Genomic DNA, 18,241 nt, shown 5'->3' on the forward strand with positions numbered 1-18,241 from the left:
GTTTGTTTGTTTTTGAATTGGAGTCTCACTCTGTCACCCAGACTGTAGTGCAGTGGCCGCTCCCGGCCACCGCAGCCTCGACCTGCTAGACTCCAGCGATCCTTCTGCCTCAGCCTTCCAAGTAGCTGGAACTACAGGCGCGCGCTACCACACCCAGCTAATTTTTTGATTTATTGTAGAGATGAGGTCTCACTAAGTTGCCCAGGCGGGTCTCGAACCCGTGGGCTCAGGCAGTCCACTCACCTCAGCCTCCCAAGGTGCGGGATTACAGGCTGAGCCACCAAGCCCGCCTTATAATTACTTTTTGAGTTGTGGTCTAATTCTGTTGTATAGGCTAGAGTATAGTGGCATGATCAGTGCTCACTGCAGCTTTTATCTCCTGAGTTCTGCCAATTCTTCCTCAGCCTCCTGAGTAGCTGGGACTTAAAGTGCATGCTACCAAACCTGACTGATTTTCTGGTTTTTTTTGTACAGATGAGGTCTTGTTCTGTTGCCTAGGCTGGTCTTGAATTCCTGGGCTCAAGCAGTCCTCTCTCCTGGGCCTCCTAAAGTGCTAGGATTATAGTTATGAGCCTCCACATCCGCCAGTTTATTTATTTTTAGAAACAGGGTCTTACTATTTCACCCAGATTGGAGTGCACTCAGTCTCCCAATTAGCCGGGACTGTAGGTGCATGTCACCATACCTGGCTAATTTTATTTTTTGTAGTGACAGGATCTTGCTATGTTGCCCAGGTTGGCCTCAAACTCCTGGCTCAAGCAATCTGCTTTGGCCTCCCAAAATGTTGGGATTGTAGCATGAACTACTGTACCAGCAACTTTTGTGTCTTGTTAAAGTAATCTTCGCTTTCATCAAGTTCATGAAGATACTTTACATTTGTTTCTAGAAGTTTTTTCTGATTTACCTTTTACATTCAAACCTATAGAGATTGGTTTTATTTTGTATATGGCAGGCGTTATCTTTTTTAAACATTTTTTTGAGTTTTTTTTTTGTTTTTATTTTTGAGTTTCACTCTTGTTGCCCAGACTAGAGTGCAGTGGCACACTCACAGCCACCTCAGCCTCAATCTCTGGGCTTAGGCGATCCTTATGCCTGAACCTTCCAAGTAGCTGGAACTACAGGTGCATGTCACCTTGCCCAGCTAGTTTTTGTGATTTATTGCAAAGATGAGGTCTCACCAAGTTGCCCAGGCTGGTCTTAAACCCCTGGACTCAGGCAGTCCTCTTGCCTCGGCCTTCCAAAGTGCTGGGATTACAGGCTGAGCCACCGTGCCTGGCCAGGGATTGTCTTTATTTACACCTAGATATCATATCCATTTGATCTAACTTTGTTTATTGAAAAGTGCATCCTTACAGCGAACAGGTTTCTGTATGTGTGTGGTTCTGTTTCTGTAGTCTTCTATTCCATTAGTACTTTTGTCTTTCCTTGAACCAGTTCCACTCTATCTTTTTATTTTTATTTTTTGAGTTGGAGTCTCATTCCGTTGCCCAGGCTGGAGTATAGTGGCACTCTCATGGCCACCCCAGCGTCAATCTGCTGGGCTTAGGGCGATCCTTCCGCCTCAGCCTTCCAAGTAGCTGGAACTACAGGTGTGTGCTACCACGCCTGGCTAATTTTAGGCACTTGTAAGGTTTAAATAAATATTTGCTAAATGACTTAGTGAATGTTGGTGAATTGTATTAATTTTTGGAACATGGTATATATTTTTACCTGAGAAAATATCTTCCAGCCTAACATTACAAATATAATCTTCGTCAGTATTTAAAATGGGATTTTGTGAAGAGTTCTAACTTCTCCTAAGGTACTGGAAGAAGTGGGTAGGGCTGGTTATTTGTTTGATCATTCATTGGTCTTATTGTACATTTGCATTTTTTTTGCCCTGCATTTGTTCTGAGAACTAGAGGTGACAATCCTGGGGAAGTTAGAAACACCAGAGAGAAACTCAGGTATAGAAACTGCAAGAGAAATTGCAAAAGGGCTCAACCTTTCATAATAACTCCTGTGGTAGTTAATTTATACCTATGTAACACATTAACCCAAAACTTCGAGATTAAAACGATGAACTCTTGATAGCTCACACTCTTTCTATTGGTCAGGAACTTGGGAGCAGCTTAGCTGAGAGGTTCTGGCTCAGAATATCTCATGAAGTAGTAGTTGAGATGACAGTTAGGCAGTACATTCAATGTTTGACTGGAGCCATAGGATCTGCTTTCAGTGTAGCTGGCTTACATGCCTGACAAGTACATGGTGGCTGTTGGCTAGAGGCCTCAGTCACTTACTGTGTGAAGCTCTCCAAAGTGCTGCTTAAATGTCCTCATGTCATGGCTCTGGCTTCCCCTATTGTGAGTGATTCAAAAGAGAGACCAAAGAGGAGCCACAATGCCTTTTATGACCTAGTTGTACTAATTAACTAAGTCTAGCCCATACTCAAGAGGAGAAGAATGACCTATATTTAGAAGAGAAGGGTGTCAGAGAATTTGTGACCATATCTTTTGTTTGTTTGTTTGTTTATTGAGTCAGAGTCTCACTCTGTTGCCCAGGCTGGAGTATAGTGTCATAGTCACAGCTACCACAGTCTCAACCTATTGGGCTCAGGCAATCAATCCTTCCTCCTCAGCCTTCCAAGTTGCTGGAACTACAGACACATGCTACCATACCTGGGTTGATTTTTAGATTTATTGTAGAGACGAGGGCTCACCAAGTGGCCCAGGCTTGTCTTGAATCCCTGGGCTCAGGTAGTCCTCTCGCCTTCACCTCCCAAAGTTCTAGGATTACAGATGTGACCCACCATGGTTGACCTGTATCTATATCTTAAAACTACCACAGCTTCTTCTTGCCAGACTGATGCCATTATATTAGGTACTTTATTTTTATTTTTATTTATTTATTTATTTTCTGAGTTGGAGTCTCACTCTGTCGCCCAGGCTGGAGTACAGTGACCTGCTCCTGGCCACCGCAGCCTCGACCTGCTGGGCTTCGGCAATCCTTCCATCTCAGCCTTCCAAGTAGCTGGAACTACAGGCGCACGCTACCACGCCCAGCTAATTTTTGATTTATTGTAGGGGTGAGGTCTTACCAAGTTGCCCAGGCGGGTCTCAAACCCGTAGGATCAGGCAATTCACTCATCTCAGCCTCCCAAAGCGCTGGGATTGCAGGCTGAGCCACTGAGCCCGGCCCTAGGTACTTTATTATGAAGTTTGTTTTAGATTCCTTGTTCTGAGATGTTGGTTTTGACTGGAGATTGAATTTAACTGTGGTACCATGAAAGTTCTTAAACTAGAAAGAATTTGGAATCTCTCCTTCTCTATGTTACTCTTGTCTCTTCACAGTTTTATTAGCCACAGCAAATGTCAACTTCATAATATATTAAATTTAATATCTGTTTTTCATCTTCAACAGGAATTTATTACTCAGAAACTCTATTTGTTAGTGGTTGTTTTTTTCCTTCATTGTAAGCTCTGTTTTCTTCTGTTTCTTGAATTTTTATTTAATTTGCCATTATTCTGCTTATGTAACTTTAATTGCTTGGGAACACAATGCAGAAGAGATGCAGTTTCTCCAGCTCTTTGCTTTGCTGGAGTAGCCTTGTTTTAATATGCAAAGTGAACATAAATTGTGTTTCAAGGGTTAGTTTGTTTTTTCTTTTTGAGTTGGACTCTCACTCTGTCACCTAAACTGGAATACAGTGGCATGATGATGGCTCACCGCAGCGTTGACCTCCTGGGCTCAGGCAATCCTTTTGCCTCAGCCCCTGAATAGCTGATGGGCATGTGTCACCATGCCCAGCTAATTATTTTTTTAATTTTTTGTAGGGATGAGGTCTCACTATGTTGCCCAGGCTGATCTCAAACTCCTAGGCTCAAGTGATCCTCCTGCCTGGCCTGAACCACAGCACCCTGCTGTTAATGGAAAAAACATGTGAGTTTAACCTAGGTTCCATGTTCCAGATCAGTCTTAAAGGTGAAGTTTGGGGTTACTCTTAGGCAAATAGACCTGAGAGAAGAGAGATGGGGAAATGTAAAAATTGGAAGGCATATCACTGTTCTTTATTTTATAGAATTAAAATAGTATTTTAGAGTAAAATTCCTTTTATTGTCTGTTAGCAGCTACCAAATTAGCTTTGAATTAATTTTCTTAGGGCAGAAAATTCTTCATTCTATTCCCTTCTTGCTGTCATTTGTTAAAGAGTAGTAGATAAATATTACAGCAGCCTGTCTCCTAAGTACAGCTTCCTGTCATCAGATCAAGGTGAAGGCTTTGTTCTTATTCCTCTGGGAAGACAGAAAACACATGTTGAATTAGCTACATGTTGTCATCTTGGTTTTTGGTAAGCTATCTCAGGTCACAGACTACCTGAGTCATATTCAGCAGTCTAACCCAATCTCCTCCTATGCCCTTCCCATGGAAATGAATGAATCTCAATAATGAAAAGCTCTCCCTTCCCTACCCCACAGTGTGCCTATTAAAGCCTTATACTCACCCTACAGTGAATATGTATGGATTTTGTGTTATAGAATTCAAGGAAGTACTTACCATTCGTATATTATTGGCTTCAAAATGATATATAAATATCAAGAAGCAGGTTGGGCGCGGTGGCTCAAGCCTGTAATCCTAGCGCTTTTGGAGACCGAGGTGAGGGGATTGCTTGAGCCCACTAGTTCGAAAATAGCCTGGGCAATTTGGCGAGCCCTCATCTCTACAATAAAAATAAAAAGATTAACCAGATGTAGTGTACGTGCCTATAGTTCCAGCTACTTGGAAGACTGAGTAGGAAGGATTGCCTGAGCCCAGCAGGTTGATGCTGGGGTGGCTGTGAGCATGCCACTGCACTCCAGCCTGAGCAATGGAGTAAAACTCCAGCTCTATAAAGGAAAAAAAAAGAAGCTAAGAAGTGGGCAAAGCTCACAAATCAGTTGACACTTAAGGTTGTTTGGGGCAAAGTTTAGGGTATTTTAAAATCTCTTACTTCGCATGAATTCTTTTTTGATATTTCCTTCTCTTATGTTTGTAGAGTGAAAGACAGCATGGTTTCCTGTATCCCACTTAATTTTTATAGTATTCCACCCCACTTTGCTGTTTAGAATTTCAAGATTAAGGGTGTGGGGGAAGCCTGTGTCCTGGTGGCTTGAAGCCACACGGAGGGAGGTTCATTAAATGCTAACAAATGCTTTTTTTAAAAAAAAGAATTTCAGGAAGGAATTATATTTAGGTCAAAACTTTCATGAATTCACTCTCACAGACCTCTCTCCCCATTGTAGTACTCTAATCAGAGCTCCTTTCTTATACTGTTTTGCAGGGAATAAAGATGTAAATCTCTTATATGTTAATCCTTTAAAATCTTGTTTTGCTTAGCCAGGCATGGTGGCATGCACGTGTAGTTTCACCAGCGCTGGAGGCTGAGGTAGGAGGATTGCTTGAACCCAGGAGTTCGAGGCTAGAGTGAACTGTGATCATGCTAATAATGCACTCCATCCTGAGTCACAGAATGAGACCTCATCTCAAAACATAAAAATAAAAATCTGATTCAGGCAGCAGCGACAGGAAAAAATATCTGGTTTTGTTTAGAAGAAAAAAGACAGAAACCAAAACCTGTAGGAAATATACCATTCAGTCATCTTTCTTTGGGCACAACAGATTTGAGACTGTTCCAATTAATGTCACATTAAAAATGATGATTGGCAGAAACATACAGTTACCAGTAGCAGTATTGATTCCATCTCCTAACTCAGTCTCATTGAAACTGTTGTTATGGTAAGAGTCTACTTACACATAATATGTATTGAAAGCTTTACATATTATACAGCTGTAGTAAGTCAAGTATCTCAGAAGTTGGTGGCATTTCAGATTTTGCAATCTAAAATAAAAGTTTCCAAGCATAAAGAGTTGTTTTGAAAAGAGTGGTCTGTGTTTAAGTTTTAATTTTTTTATTATTATTTTTTTTAATTTTAATTTTTTGAGTTGGAGTCTCACTCCATTCCCCCAGTTGGAGTGCGGTGTCACCCTTACGGGCACCCTAGCGTCAACCTGCTGGGCTCTAGCCGTCCTCCTGGCCCCAGCCTTCCAAGTAGCAGGAACTGCAGACATCTGCTATCATGCCTGACTAATTTTTATTTATTTATTTATTTATTTATTTAATTGTAAAGACGAGGTCTCACCATGTTGCCCAGGCTGGTCTTGCCTCAGGCAATCCTCTTGCCTCGGCCTTCCAAAGTGCTGGAATTATAGACTTGAACCACTGTGCCCAACCAAGTTTTTTTTTTTTTAATTAGAAAAAATTTTTTTCTCTGAATGTTAAAGTTTTTTTGTTGTTTTGTTTTTCGTTTTATTTTTTAGTTGGGAATCTCTCTCTGTCCCCCAGGCTGGAGTGCAGTAGCATACTCATGACTACCACATCCTCGACCTGCTGGGCTTAGGTGATCCTTCAGCCTCAGCCTTCCAAGTAACTGGAACTACGGGTGTGTGCCACCATGCCTGGCTGATTTTTTGATTTATTGTAGAGATGAGGTCTCACCAAGTTGCCCAGGCGATCTCGAACCTGTGGGCTCAGGCAATATTCTCACCTTGGCCTCTCAAAGTGCTGGGATTATAGGTTTGAGCCACCACACCCCGCCTATTTAAGTTTTAAACACTGTTTTCTAGTAAATTCCTAGAGAACTTTGGTTTTAATGAAGAATCACCCAAACAGGAAGTTTTCAAAAACTCTTCCTTTAAATGTTCATTTTCAACTACGGTATCTATATCCATCATCATTTCCTGAGATCATAATTGTTGCCATCACCCTTGTGGAAAGCTCTGGGAAACCATTGTTTTTGTGCATTTTATTTTCCCTCTTTTTGTTTGGACACTGAAAATATCTGTGCAAATAGAATCCATTGAGCGTGTTGACTTATGCCTGTTATCCCAGCACTTTGGGAGGTGAAGGTGAGAGGATTGCCTGAGTCCAGGGGTTCGAGACCTGCCTGGGCAACTTGGTGAGACCTCATGTCTACAATAAATAAAAACCATTAGCTGACATGGTGGTTGTAGTTCCTGTAGTTTCAGCCTGTAGTTCCAGCTACTTGGAAGGATGAGGTGGAAGGATTGCCTGAGCCCAGCGGGCTGAGGCTGCAGTGGCCTTGAGCGTGGCCCTGTCCTCCAGTCTGGGCAACAGAGCGAGATTCCTACTTTAAAAAAAAAAAAGAAAGAAAATAGAACTCATGTAGTCTAGCAGTTGATTCGTAAGCGCTTATACTCTTTCATTTCAAGTGAGACCTTTTCCTTTATATCTAACTTTGATGTGTTTTTTTAAGAACAGATGCAGGCTGGGCCTGGTGGCTCATGCCTGTGATTCCAGCACTTTGGGAGGCAGAGGCAAGAGGATTGTCTGAGCCCAGGTGCTCAAGACCAGCCTGGGTAACATGGCAGCACCTTGTCACTACAATAAATCAAAGAATTAGCTGGGAGTGGTGGTGCACACCTATAGTTCCAGCTACTTGGAAGGCTGAAGTGGAAGGATCACCTGAGCCCAGCAGGTCAAGGCTGTGGTGACTGTGAGCATGCAACTGCACTCCAACCTAGGTGACAGAGTGAGACTCCAACTCAAAAACAACCAAACAAAACAGATGCAGAAGCCAGGCACAGTGACTTCCACCTGTATACCAGCACTTTAGGAGACAGAGGCGGGGAGATTGCTTGAGCCCAAGAGACTAGCCTGGGCAATATAGGAAGATCTTGTCTCAAAAATTGGCCTGGGTGCCATGGCGGGTGGCTCCCAGCTACTCAGGATGCTGAGGTGGAAGGAAAAAAAAAAGAGAGAGAGAGAACAGAAGCAGAAAACTAATTTTGAGTAATGGAAGCCAAAATTTTACAAAAAATTTTACAAAATTTTTTTGTAAAGTATTCTTTTTAATTTTAAAGAAAATGTAGAGAGCAATGCATAGTCTCTTGTTCAATGCATAAGTCTATATCCGAGGAAAAAACATCTGTGTTTTCGTGCCACACTGTGGTAAGGAGTGTGCAACTATAGGGCCTGTCATCCTGGCCCACTTACTTTCAGTTGAGACTTTTACGTGGTGCCAAAAACTCTTTAGAAAAGCTAGAAAAGGCTAACTTCACTACTTGGACATATTGTGGTTCTGGCAGCAAGATACACCCAGCTGCCAGTGCTTACAGGGTAATGAGATACTTAGGAGCACGAGAAAGGGACAAATAGCAAAAGCTGTGACCACATTAAAACCAAGTCACATTCCCCATAGTGTGTCATTGTTTCCTTTTTATTCTCGTTTTCTATGCTTTTTTTTTTCTTTTTTGGTGTGGCCAAAATAGACTAAAGAAGTAATTAACACATTTTCATTTCTATCCACAATGGTGTTTAAGATGTTTTTGCGCTGGGTGTGGTGGCTCAAGCCTGTAATCCAAGCACTTTGGAAGGTGGAGGTATGCGGATTGCCTGAACTCGTGGGTTCGAGACCAGACTGGGCAACATGATGAGACCTCGTCTCTACAATGAAAGCAAAAAATTAGCTGGGCATGGTAGTGCACACCTGTAGTTCCAGCTAACTGGAAGGCTGAGGCAGAAGGACCACCTGAGCCCAGCAGGTCAAGGGTGAGGTGGCTATAAGTATGCCACTGCACTCAAACCTGGGTGGCAGAGTGAGACTCTTGACTCAAAAAAAAAAAAAAAAAAGAATGTTTTTTGTATTTTTCTGTGTCAAGCATTACATTTTTTTTGTATCTAGCAATATCTAGCAGCTTATGTCGTTGTGTGAAGGAGAATTAGATACTGTTGGTACCAGCAACCCTTACACTAAGCAGTATTTTTTTTTTTTTTTTTCATTAATCAGTAGTTTTTATTATGGTTTTGTGGGGTACAGTTAAGGGTAGGTGTACAATGACGTTTCATTCAGGCACCCTGTAGATAAGAAGTGTTTTCCCATCCCCCGACAGATATTTGCTACTGTTAATCCCATCCCCCTCCCCCCCATAGTTTCCCAGTACCATCCGTCATTTTCTCATAGTATTGCATTGGATGTTCAAGGTCCATTATATGAGTGAGAACATGTGATATTTGGATTTTTGTTTTTGTGAGAGGTCACTCAGTATTATAGACTCTAGTTCCATCCAGGTTGCAGCGAAATTCATGATTTTGTTCTTTTTTATGGCTGCGTAGTATTCCATCGTGTATATGTACCACATTTTTTTAATCCAGTCCTCTTTTGATGGGCAGCATGGTTGTTTCCAGGTTCTTGCTATTGTGAACAATGCTGCGATAAACATACCTGTGCAGGTATCTTTTTTATAGAGTGATTTGTGTTCTTCAGGGTATATTCCCAGTAGGGGGATTGCAGGGTCATATGGAAGGTCAATTTTTAGAGACTAAGCAGTATTTAATGGAACTAGTGTTTAGAGGAAATAACCTAGAAAAGTATATGTTGAGTAAAGTATTCCAGGGATGATCAGGGTTTCTCTGAAACTAAGATTGTACATTGAACATTTTGAACATATTTATTTCTGAGACTCTGATGCAGGAAAAAAACAACAACCTGGAGCCAGAAATCTATAAATCACTTTGACTTAATGACTTCAGTAAAGATGCTATCTTAACCCAGCTCATAAATGACAAATGAATGTGTTCTAATTTGGAAATGACCACCCCAGGGAATAGAATTATTGCTAGATAGACACTTTCAGGAAAAGTATAAAATAATAATGTATTTTGACTGGGCATGTTGGTTTACACTGGTAATTCCTGCACTTTGGGAGGTTTAGGTGGGAGGATTACTTGAGCCCAGGAGTTTGAGACCAGCCTAGGCACCATAGGAAGATCTTTTCTCTCTAAACAAGCCAAAAAGTTAGCTGGGCATGGTAGTGGATGCCTGTAGTCCCAGCTATTCAGGAGTCTGAGGCAGAAGGATTGCTTGAGCCCAGGAGGTCAAGGCTGTGGTGAGCCATGATCATGCCACAGCATTCCACTTAACAAAAACAATTTAATTTTTTATCTTTATATTGCTGGGATAAAATAAGAAACTAGTTTCTGCTGAATTTGCCATTTGAGAATACACAAAATGAAGTTGATTTAAAGAGATCCCTGGCAAAGACATTGTTTAGTACTGTTCTGTAGAAGCTAGTAAGAATTCAAGAGTTAGCCGGGCTCGGTGGCTCAGCCTGTAATCCCTCGGTTTGGGAGGCTGAGGTGAGTGGATTGCTTGAGCCCGTGGGTTCGAGACCCACCTGGGCAACTTGGCGAGACCTCATCTCTACAATAAATCAAAAAATTAGCCAGTCGTGGTAGCATGTGCCTGTAGTTCCAGCTACTTGGAAGGCTGAGCAGAAGGATCGCTAGAGCCCAGCAGGTCGAGGCTGCGGTGGCCGGGAGCGGCCACTGTACTCCAGTCTGGGCGACAGAGTGAGACTCAACTCAAAAAAATAAAAAAATAAAAAAGAATTCAAGAGTGTTTAGATCAGCTATTGCTGCTACCTCAGCCACTTAGCCAGGAATAATAATCTGAGTGGCAGTGGACATCCCAGCTTACAGTCCTGATCCTACTACATAACTGGATGAGGTGAGTAGAAGTTGGTAAACGTGAGTCATCTCTTCTTTTTTTTTTTTTTTTGAGTTGGGGTCTCACTCTGTCATCTAGACTGGAGTGCAGTGGCCACTCCCGGCCACTGCAGCCTCGACCTGCTGGACTCCGGTGATCCTTCTGCCTCAGCCTTCCAAGTAGCTGGAACTACAGGCGTGCACTACCACACCCGGCTAATTTTTGATTTATTGTAGAGATGAGGTCTCACCAAGTTGCCCAGGCGGGTCACGAGTCATCTCTTCTTTTTACCCCTATGATAGGCAAGAGGAACTACTGTTCATGTCAGAAATGTACTTTCAAGAAAGAAAAGAAAATTGGTTACATGTTTTTACTTCATCTACGCATTAGTAGTAGGAATTTTTTTGGTAGTGTTTCTAGTTATTCAGTATTCAGTATTGGAAGAACTAGGTGACTCCCAGTCTAATAATTTTCATAATGGTCTTCATACTAGGTATTCAGGTGATGATGGACATAAACATAGAGAGATGAATGAACTTTATGCAGATGCTAGCCAAAATAAAGACGAGAACACAGATGCTGAAATACTCTGAAGGTTAAAATTCTCTCCTGGATAATGACAAGAACCTCAATATCTAGAGAAAAGGCCAGACATGCCATAGTTACATGAGCCCAGTATTATAATGTGTTATAAAGACTTTGTACTGTGTTATTAGAAACCAATGAAGACAGCTCAACTGTACTGGAAATAGCAGAAATCTATCAGTTTGTTCAAGACAGTTATTTGGAAGATCCTGATTGGTTCATGGAAGCAGATAATGATGTATATGTCATATTAGGTAACTTGAGATCACTCCTCAAAGTATCCTAAAGAAACCTTTTACTTTGGGAGATTTAATCCTTGTGTAAAATAGGCCTGTGTGAGTGGAGGAGCAAAATATGAACTGAATAAAGAAGCCTCGAAGTGATTTGATACTAAAATTATGACTCTTATTCTGCTGCAGAGTGTCTAGGTTGCTGTTCTGCTCTTACAATTTGTATTATTGACCTTACGACAATATATACATTAGACTCCCTTGTATATTATCTTCATCTACGTGGTTATTTAGCTTATCTACCTGCCTTCTTGAGAAACCAGTAAAACAATAAGTAATAAAAAAAATGCAAATCCAAAGAAAAAATGTATAACGTATTGAAGAAAGAACTGCATCTCTGATGTAGAGCACTGTCCCACTGAGGAATTCTTTATATGTGAGCTTTTCATACTTAAAATCTTTCATCTCAGTGATTGTAAACTGAAGCTTCAACATGAGCTGTGATGTCTGTTAAAATACCTATTTTTGATCCAGTAACATAAATGAACAATTCATATTTTTAAATGATTGTCAGAGGAATTAGAGATACTGTTTCCTCTTCCTGACCACTTATATTGATGTCCCCAAATAAATAATGGAACACATGATGCTAAACTGTCCTAAAGAACAATTTAGAAGGAAATAGTATTGATCATCATTGTTTTTAACTCAAGACATGAGTTTGTATTCACAGTGTAACAGATGAACCAAGCTCCCCATGTTCACACACAGTATTTTGTCTAATGAAGTTTTTCTGTGCCTTCTTATGGTTCTTGGTATTTCTTCCAGAAAAAGATAGAATTAGAAATGACAGTTGCTTAAGGTACATTAATAAAAGCATATTTTGCAATTAATATGGTCTTTGTAATTATATGCTTGGTTCTAATTTGTGGTTATTGTTTATTGGAATTAATAGTATTTGCTAAGAATAAAGTTCTGTAAGTCACATATGTGGTATTTTTTCCATTTTGCTTACATTAAACATAACTGTCATTGGCATTAATTTGCATTTTTGTTCTGTAGTCTCTTGTTTTCAGCAGTCACTGTAAAGCAGTGAGTGGCTACTCAGACCAGTTCATCCATCAGCGGAGATCAGCTACCTCCTCGCTTCGTTGCTGCCTGCTCACTGAGCTGCCATCTTTTTTGTGTGTCGCCAGTCCACGAGTAAGTGCCACAGAAGGGAAGAGATTAAATAGATGATACTAGAAGAAGAAGTAAAACAATTTTCATGGGATCCATTTCTTTTTTTTTTTTTTTGAATTGGAACCTCACTCTGTCACCCAGACTGGAGTGCAGTGGCTGCTCCCGGCTACCACAGCCTCCACCTGCTGGGCTCCGGCGATCCTTCCACCTCAGCCTTCAAAGTAGCTGGAACTACAGGTGTGCGCTACCATGCCTGGCTAATTTTTGGATTTATTGTAGAGATGAGGTCTCGCCTGCCCAGGCAGGTCTTAAACCCACGGGCTCAGGCAATCCAGTCACCTCAGCCTCCCAAAGTGCTGGGATTACAGGCTGAGCCACCGAGCCCGGCGGGATCCATTTCTTAAACAGGACTGTTTTAAGCTATTTGGACTTTAAGAAATGTAAATTCTAGTATTTAAAAAGAAGGGTATCCATGTCTGGCCTTCCCAAGATAGCGCTTTCTCACTTTGAATTGTTGATTTGGGAATAGTTTGTATGGTGGATCGCTTTTTCCACTCATTTAGTCAGGAACTCTAAACTACAATGCGAATAAGCCATCTGTCAGATAGATTATCACCCAAAGCAGTGTCAGGGAAGAGGGAGCCAATTGTCACCTGCATTGAGGTTTTTAAGAGTTTTCATAGGAGGGGGCTAAATTGGGGGGAAGATTTGATCTGGCCTTATCACCTTAGTGCAGTCTCCAGATAACAAAAGGAAACATAACAACACTCCAGCATCAAGAAAGTTCTCAGGCTGGTGTTTTCTTGCTTTCCTAAGCAGCCTGGCCTGGACTTTAGTTTATAGGCCTGTTCTGTCTGAAAAGTGACTATTACATCTTATTTGTCATTCAGCAGTTGTACTCTTATTTATAGATTGGGGGTAGTTTTTATTGCAGTTTCAATTGGGAAGAAAGCCGCTGTTTGGTTTCTTCTCAATACCCTGTTTCTCAATGCTTGTTTCTGACAGGCATCGCTGCAAGGGCTCTCATTGGCACACTGGGGCTGTTTACTTTGCTTACACCTCTACCCTATTTACTATTCTTATTCATCAGAGCCAGAAAAGATCTCTTCTTACATTTATGAAGAAGTTTGTGAAGGGAAAGTATAGAGATGTGGCCAAATTCTGTGGTGAGAGGAAAGAACAAATTTCTGTCTTCCCAGCTTGTTTCCTTTTGATCCAAGAGGCAACTTTCAGTTAGCCAGGAAGCTCTAAGAGGTTGACATTTCTTACCCTTCTTTGTTTTTGAATTGTTTCTCCACTCATCCTAGCAAGTCTATTGTTTTCACAGTTCTATTCAAAAAAGAAGGAGCCTTTTCATTCTTCTTGGAAATTTTTTTTTTTGAGTCTCCTTCACTGAGGCTGGAGTGCAGTGACACACACACTCACGGCCACCCCAGTGTTGACCTTCTGGGCTCCAGCGATCCTTCCGCCTCAGCCTTCCAAGTAGCTGGAACTATAGACACGCACTACCACGCCTGGCTATTTTTAATTTTATTGTAGAGACAAGGTCTCGCCAAGTTGCCGGGTTGGTTTTGATCCCGCTGGCTCAGGCAATCCACTCACCTCAGCCTCCCAAAGTGCTGGGATTACAGGCTGAGCCACCAAGCTCGGCCGGAAATATTTTTTTTTTACCATTATTTTTATCAGATTGCATCCTTTATTAAGTTTATCGAAAGACAGAAACTGACAGAGGATCCAAAGAAAGATGATGAGTGGAAGTGGAGTATTAAGTCTTGTGAACTTCTGCCTTTTTTGATTTCTTTCTGCTGGTCCTATGGTATATGAATTTAATTCCCTTGCCACTATCAGCTTTGTTTGGCTTGTATTGGCTATTCAGAAAGCATTTGGTTCTTATATTTATCGTACTCTTCCAAAGTATTTTTGGTCTTAGAAGCTTAAATAGATGCAGAGTAATGCACTTTTTCTAGAAATATCTAAAGCCAGGTACTTCCATAGAAGGCAGCCTTCAGCCTTTGTGGTTGCATGGTTGATTTTGTTCTCTTAGTCTGATAGGTGTATACCAAGATACCTCATATGTGGAAGTTTAGATTTCTGAGAGATGGCTATCAGGTCTTTTTTACTTCTCATGTTCCTGGTGTTTTATATAGTCAATATAAAATGAGCTATCAGCCAGGCATGGTGACTCAAGCCTGTAATCCCAGTACTTTGGAAGGCCGAGATGAGAGGATTGCCTGAACCTGCTGATTCGAGACCAGCCTGGGCAACATAGTGAGACCTCATCTCTACAATAAATCCAAAAATTAGCTGTACCTGAAAATTAGTGCACAAAAAATTAGTGCGCACCTGTAGTTCCGGCTATTTGGAAGGCTGAGGTGGAAGGATCACCTGAGCCCAGCAGGTCGAGGCTTCAGTGCCTGGGAGCATGCCACTGCACTCTAACCTGGGCAACAGAGTAAGACTCCAACTCAAAAATAAAAATAAAAAAATAAAGTGAGCTATCTTGGCCTATAATCGCATTTATTTACATAAAAATTCTGTATTTGTTACCACTTGGAGGTCCCCTAATCTCTATAGCCAGCTATTCTCAAGAACAACCCCACTCTCTTTACACGTGCTTGCACCCACTGTACTACTTCAATATTGTTTTCAGAGGAGCCAGAAATCTCTACTATCATGCCTGGTGCTGCTGTTTCCCTAAAGGACAATAAATGCTCTCAAGTACCCTCTGTTCCTACTCAACTTTTTTCCTCTTAATTGTTGGTAGAGTTTCTTCACATAGCATGTGCTAAACCTGAAAATGGGAGTAAGTACACCATGATTGTGAGAATAGGAAGAAGAGTTTGGACATCTCTGAATATTTCATACATACAGACCTTTCAGATCATACCTGGGGATTCAGGTCAGTGAGTAAGGCAACATTTTGTGAGATACCTTAATGATCTTGTATTGATTTCTACACATCTGTGGTGAGGAGAGAAAAACTGATGTCTTTTTGTCTCATTTTCACCTTTGGCCTTGAGTCAAGACAAATCAGTTTTTCTGGTATATGCTATTAAAACTTTAGATTCAGGTCAGGAAGAAGTATCTCACTATGGAAGGAGTTACAAGAGGAGACCCCCCCCAAAAAATAGGATTGTATATTAAAAATTTTGTATTTACTCTTTTTTTTTTTTTTAGTTGAAATCTCACTCTGTCGCCCAACTGGAGTGCAGTGGCTAATTTTTTTTTTTTTACTTTAGAGATGAGGTCTCGCCAAGTTGCCTGGGCTGGTCTCAAACCTGTGAGCTCAGGCAATCCACTTACCTCCAGCTCCCAAAGTGCTGGGGTTACAGGCTGAGCCAAGCTTGGCGTGTATTTATTCTTACATGTTTAAACTTCAGTCACCTTCAAAGTACTCAACGTTTGATGCAGTACACCTATCAAGATGCTTTTTCCACTGCTTAAAACAGTTTTTGAACTCGTCAATTTTGATGCTTTTTAGTGCTTCTGCTGTTTTTTGTTTCACCTCTTCCATGTCAGCGAAACGTTTCCCTTGGAGGACTTTTTCATCGGGGGAAACAAACAAAAAAAAAGTCACTTGGGATGAGATTGGGTGAATAGGGAGAGTGGGGCACAGGAGTCATGCTGTTTTTGTCAAAAACTGCTGAGCACTCAATGCCATGTGGGCAGTTGTGCTGTCATGGTGGAAAAACCAGCCACCTGTTTGCCACAAAATAATTCACTGAAACCAAACACAGCCCTCTCACAACAATGCCAGCTGTACGCTGATGCCAATGGGTTCCTTGAATACTTACCTAGTGGGGTAAGCCTGTATCTATAAGGGCCTGCCTTCCAAAAGATCATTCTGAGTTTATTTGGGTACCCCCTCATATAGGAACCATTTTATCATTAGCTAAGGAAATAATTCTACAGGGTTAATAAACTAAGACCCTGGGAATTCATCTTGCCAAAATATTGTAGCGCTTGGAGCAGTTACGCTTCCTAGAGCTAAAAGCAGGAACATACATGTCCTCAGGAAGGACGCGCTGAATGCTTGAGGAGGCATGCCCTGAAGGTACTATAGTTTCAGAGGTTAATGAAGCAAGAAATGGGTTAGCGCACTTGGGACTAGAGAGAGTATGCAGTTTTTGTGGGGAGGGGAGAATGGTATGTCATGCTTCGTCTTCCCTTGCTTCTGATCAATACAAAGACCATTTGGGGTTAGCAGAGTGTGTAGAGGCTGTGTAGGATAGAACTGACTTGGAAAGCAGGATTTATTCTAAGAAGAATTGGACTTTTATGCCCTCTTGTGCACCTCATGAGTACATTGCTTATGTACTTAAAACATGACGTTGCATGATTCTGCATATGTCATGATCCAGGGCTTCTGGTCAAAGAAACTTACCAAACATTTAAAACTATTTCACTAAGAACTGTGTATTGCTAACCTTTTAGTGTTCAACCCTGGACTTGGAAGTATGTTTTCAAAAGTATATTTCAAAAATGAAATTGAAAAATGGGTGAAAGTTTATAACTGGAAAAATGTTCTTTTGCTTTTGAACTATAAGAGTGCCTAGAAATGAGTCCCAGGCAGAAAAACCATTCTTCTTGTGTCAGTGTTTTCCCTCTATTTTATGCTGAGTTTCTAGCTTTTGACTTTTCATCTTGAGACTATGACCCAAAATCTTTTATGTATAATTTCAGTGTAAGCTTTGGTTTTCTACCAAAAAAAAAAAAATTAAAACAATGATATTTTAGTATAAAATTGGTCAGTAGGAGTCTCGTTGGAAAAGACTAAGTATGCTTTACTTATGGAAGAATATGCATGCTGTTTGAGATATATAGAACTGGCCATACTTCTGTTATCCAGACCACTATTTATTTAACCATTTTTTAATGGAAATATATAGCTGTTATTAATTTTGAAGACCTAGGGTGTACATCCTACATGGGAGATGTCTGCTCTGACCCAGGAACTGCTGGGGAACTGCTGAGGCAAGCCAGGGAGAGATCAAATTTTTAGCCACCTGCTTTGTATTTCAGTTTTATTTGCTTATGCTCAAATGTCAGTGGGCAAAATGAATAAGGTAGAAGCAAGAAGACAAACTCCTTCCGGAGAGATAAAGGTGAACTTGTAATGTGAACTTCTAATGTCTGGATAAACTATTTCTGTGGTGAACTTGTGTGGGTCTTGGAACTAATTTACTATGATTTTCTGTAGTTTTGCATTTGGACCATAGATGGCACTGCTTCCTAGCAAACTCAGTTGTTTCATCTGCAAACCAGAGAGGTTTATTCTCTGCTTACTAGTAAATGATACTCTTTCTGTGACCTTAGTACCCTCTGGGTCCTAGCAGAGCCACCTGTAGTCTCATGGTCACTCAACTGACTATTTATATGCCCCAAGTCACTGTTTCTCAAGGCTTGACTTAAGATGCTGGGTTGCTTGTTAAAAACAGATCTGTCGGCCCCTCCTTCAATCTTTCTGGATAAAAATGTACACTTTTGGCCGGGCTCGGTGGCTCAGCCTGTAATCCCAGCACTTTGAGAGGCCGAGGTGAGTGGATTGCCTGAGCCCGCGGGTTTGAGACCCACCTGGGCAACTTGACAAGACCTCATCTCTACAATAAATCAAAAAATCAGCCGGGTGTGGTAGCACACGCCTGTAGTTCCAGCTACTTGGAAGGCTGAGGCGGAAAGATCGCCAGAGCCCAGCAGGTCGAGGCTGCGGTGGCTGGGAGCATC

The 18,241-nt window shown here is 41.3% G+C and overlaps 1 protein-coding gene across 1 annotated transcript in view; it reads left to right on the forward strand.

Annotated features, from left to right (window-relative positions):
• The window catches only part of INO80 (INO80 complex subunit), a 123,751-nt gene that overhangs the window by 51,895 nt on the left and 53,615 nt on the right, over positions 1 to 18,241 (forward strand). The window contains exon 24 of the mRNA XM_008049101.1: positions 12,398 to 12,538. Within this exon, the coding sequence (XP_008047292.1) occupies positions 12,398 to 12,538 (141 nt within the window). The remainder of the gene's footprint in view (positions 1 to 12,397; positions 12,539 to 18,241) is intronic.

Source organism: Carlito syrichta, unplaced genomic scaffold, assembly GCF_000164805.1.
Source record: "Carlito syrichta isolate Samal-C Ts95f unplaced genomic scaffold, Tarsius_syrichta-2.0.1 Scaffold130527, whole genome shotgun sequence".
NCBI lineage: Eukaryota > Metazoa > Chordata > Mammalia > Primates > Tarsiidae > Carlito > Carlito syrichta.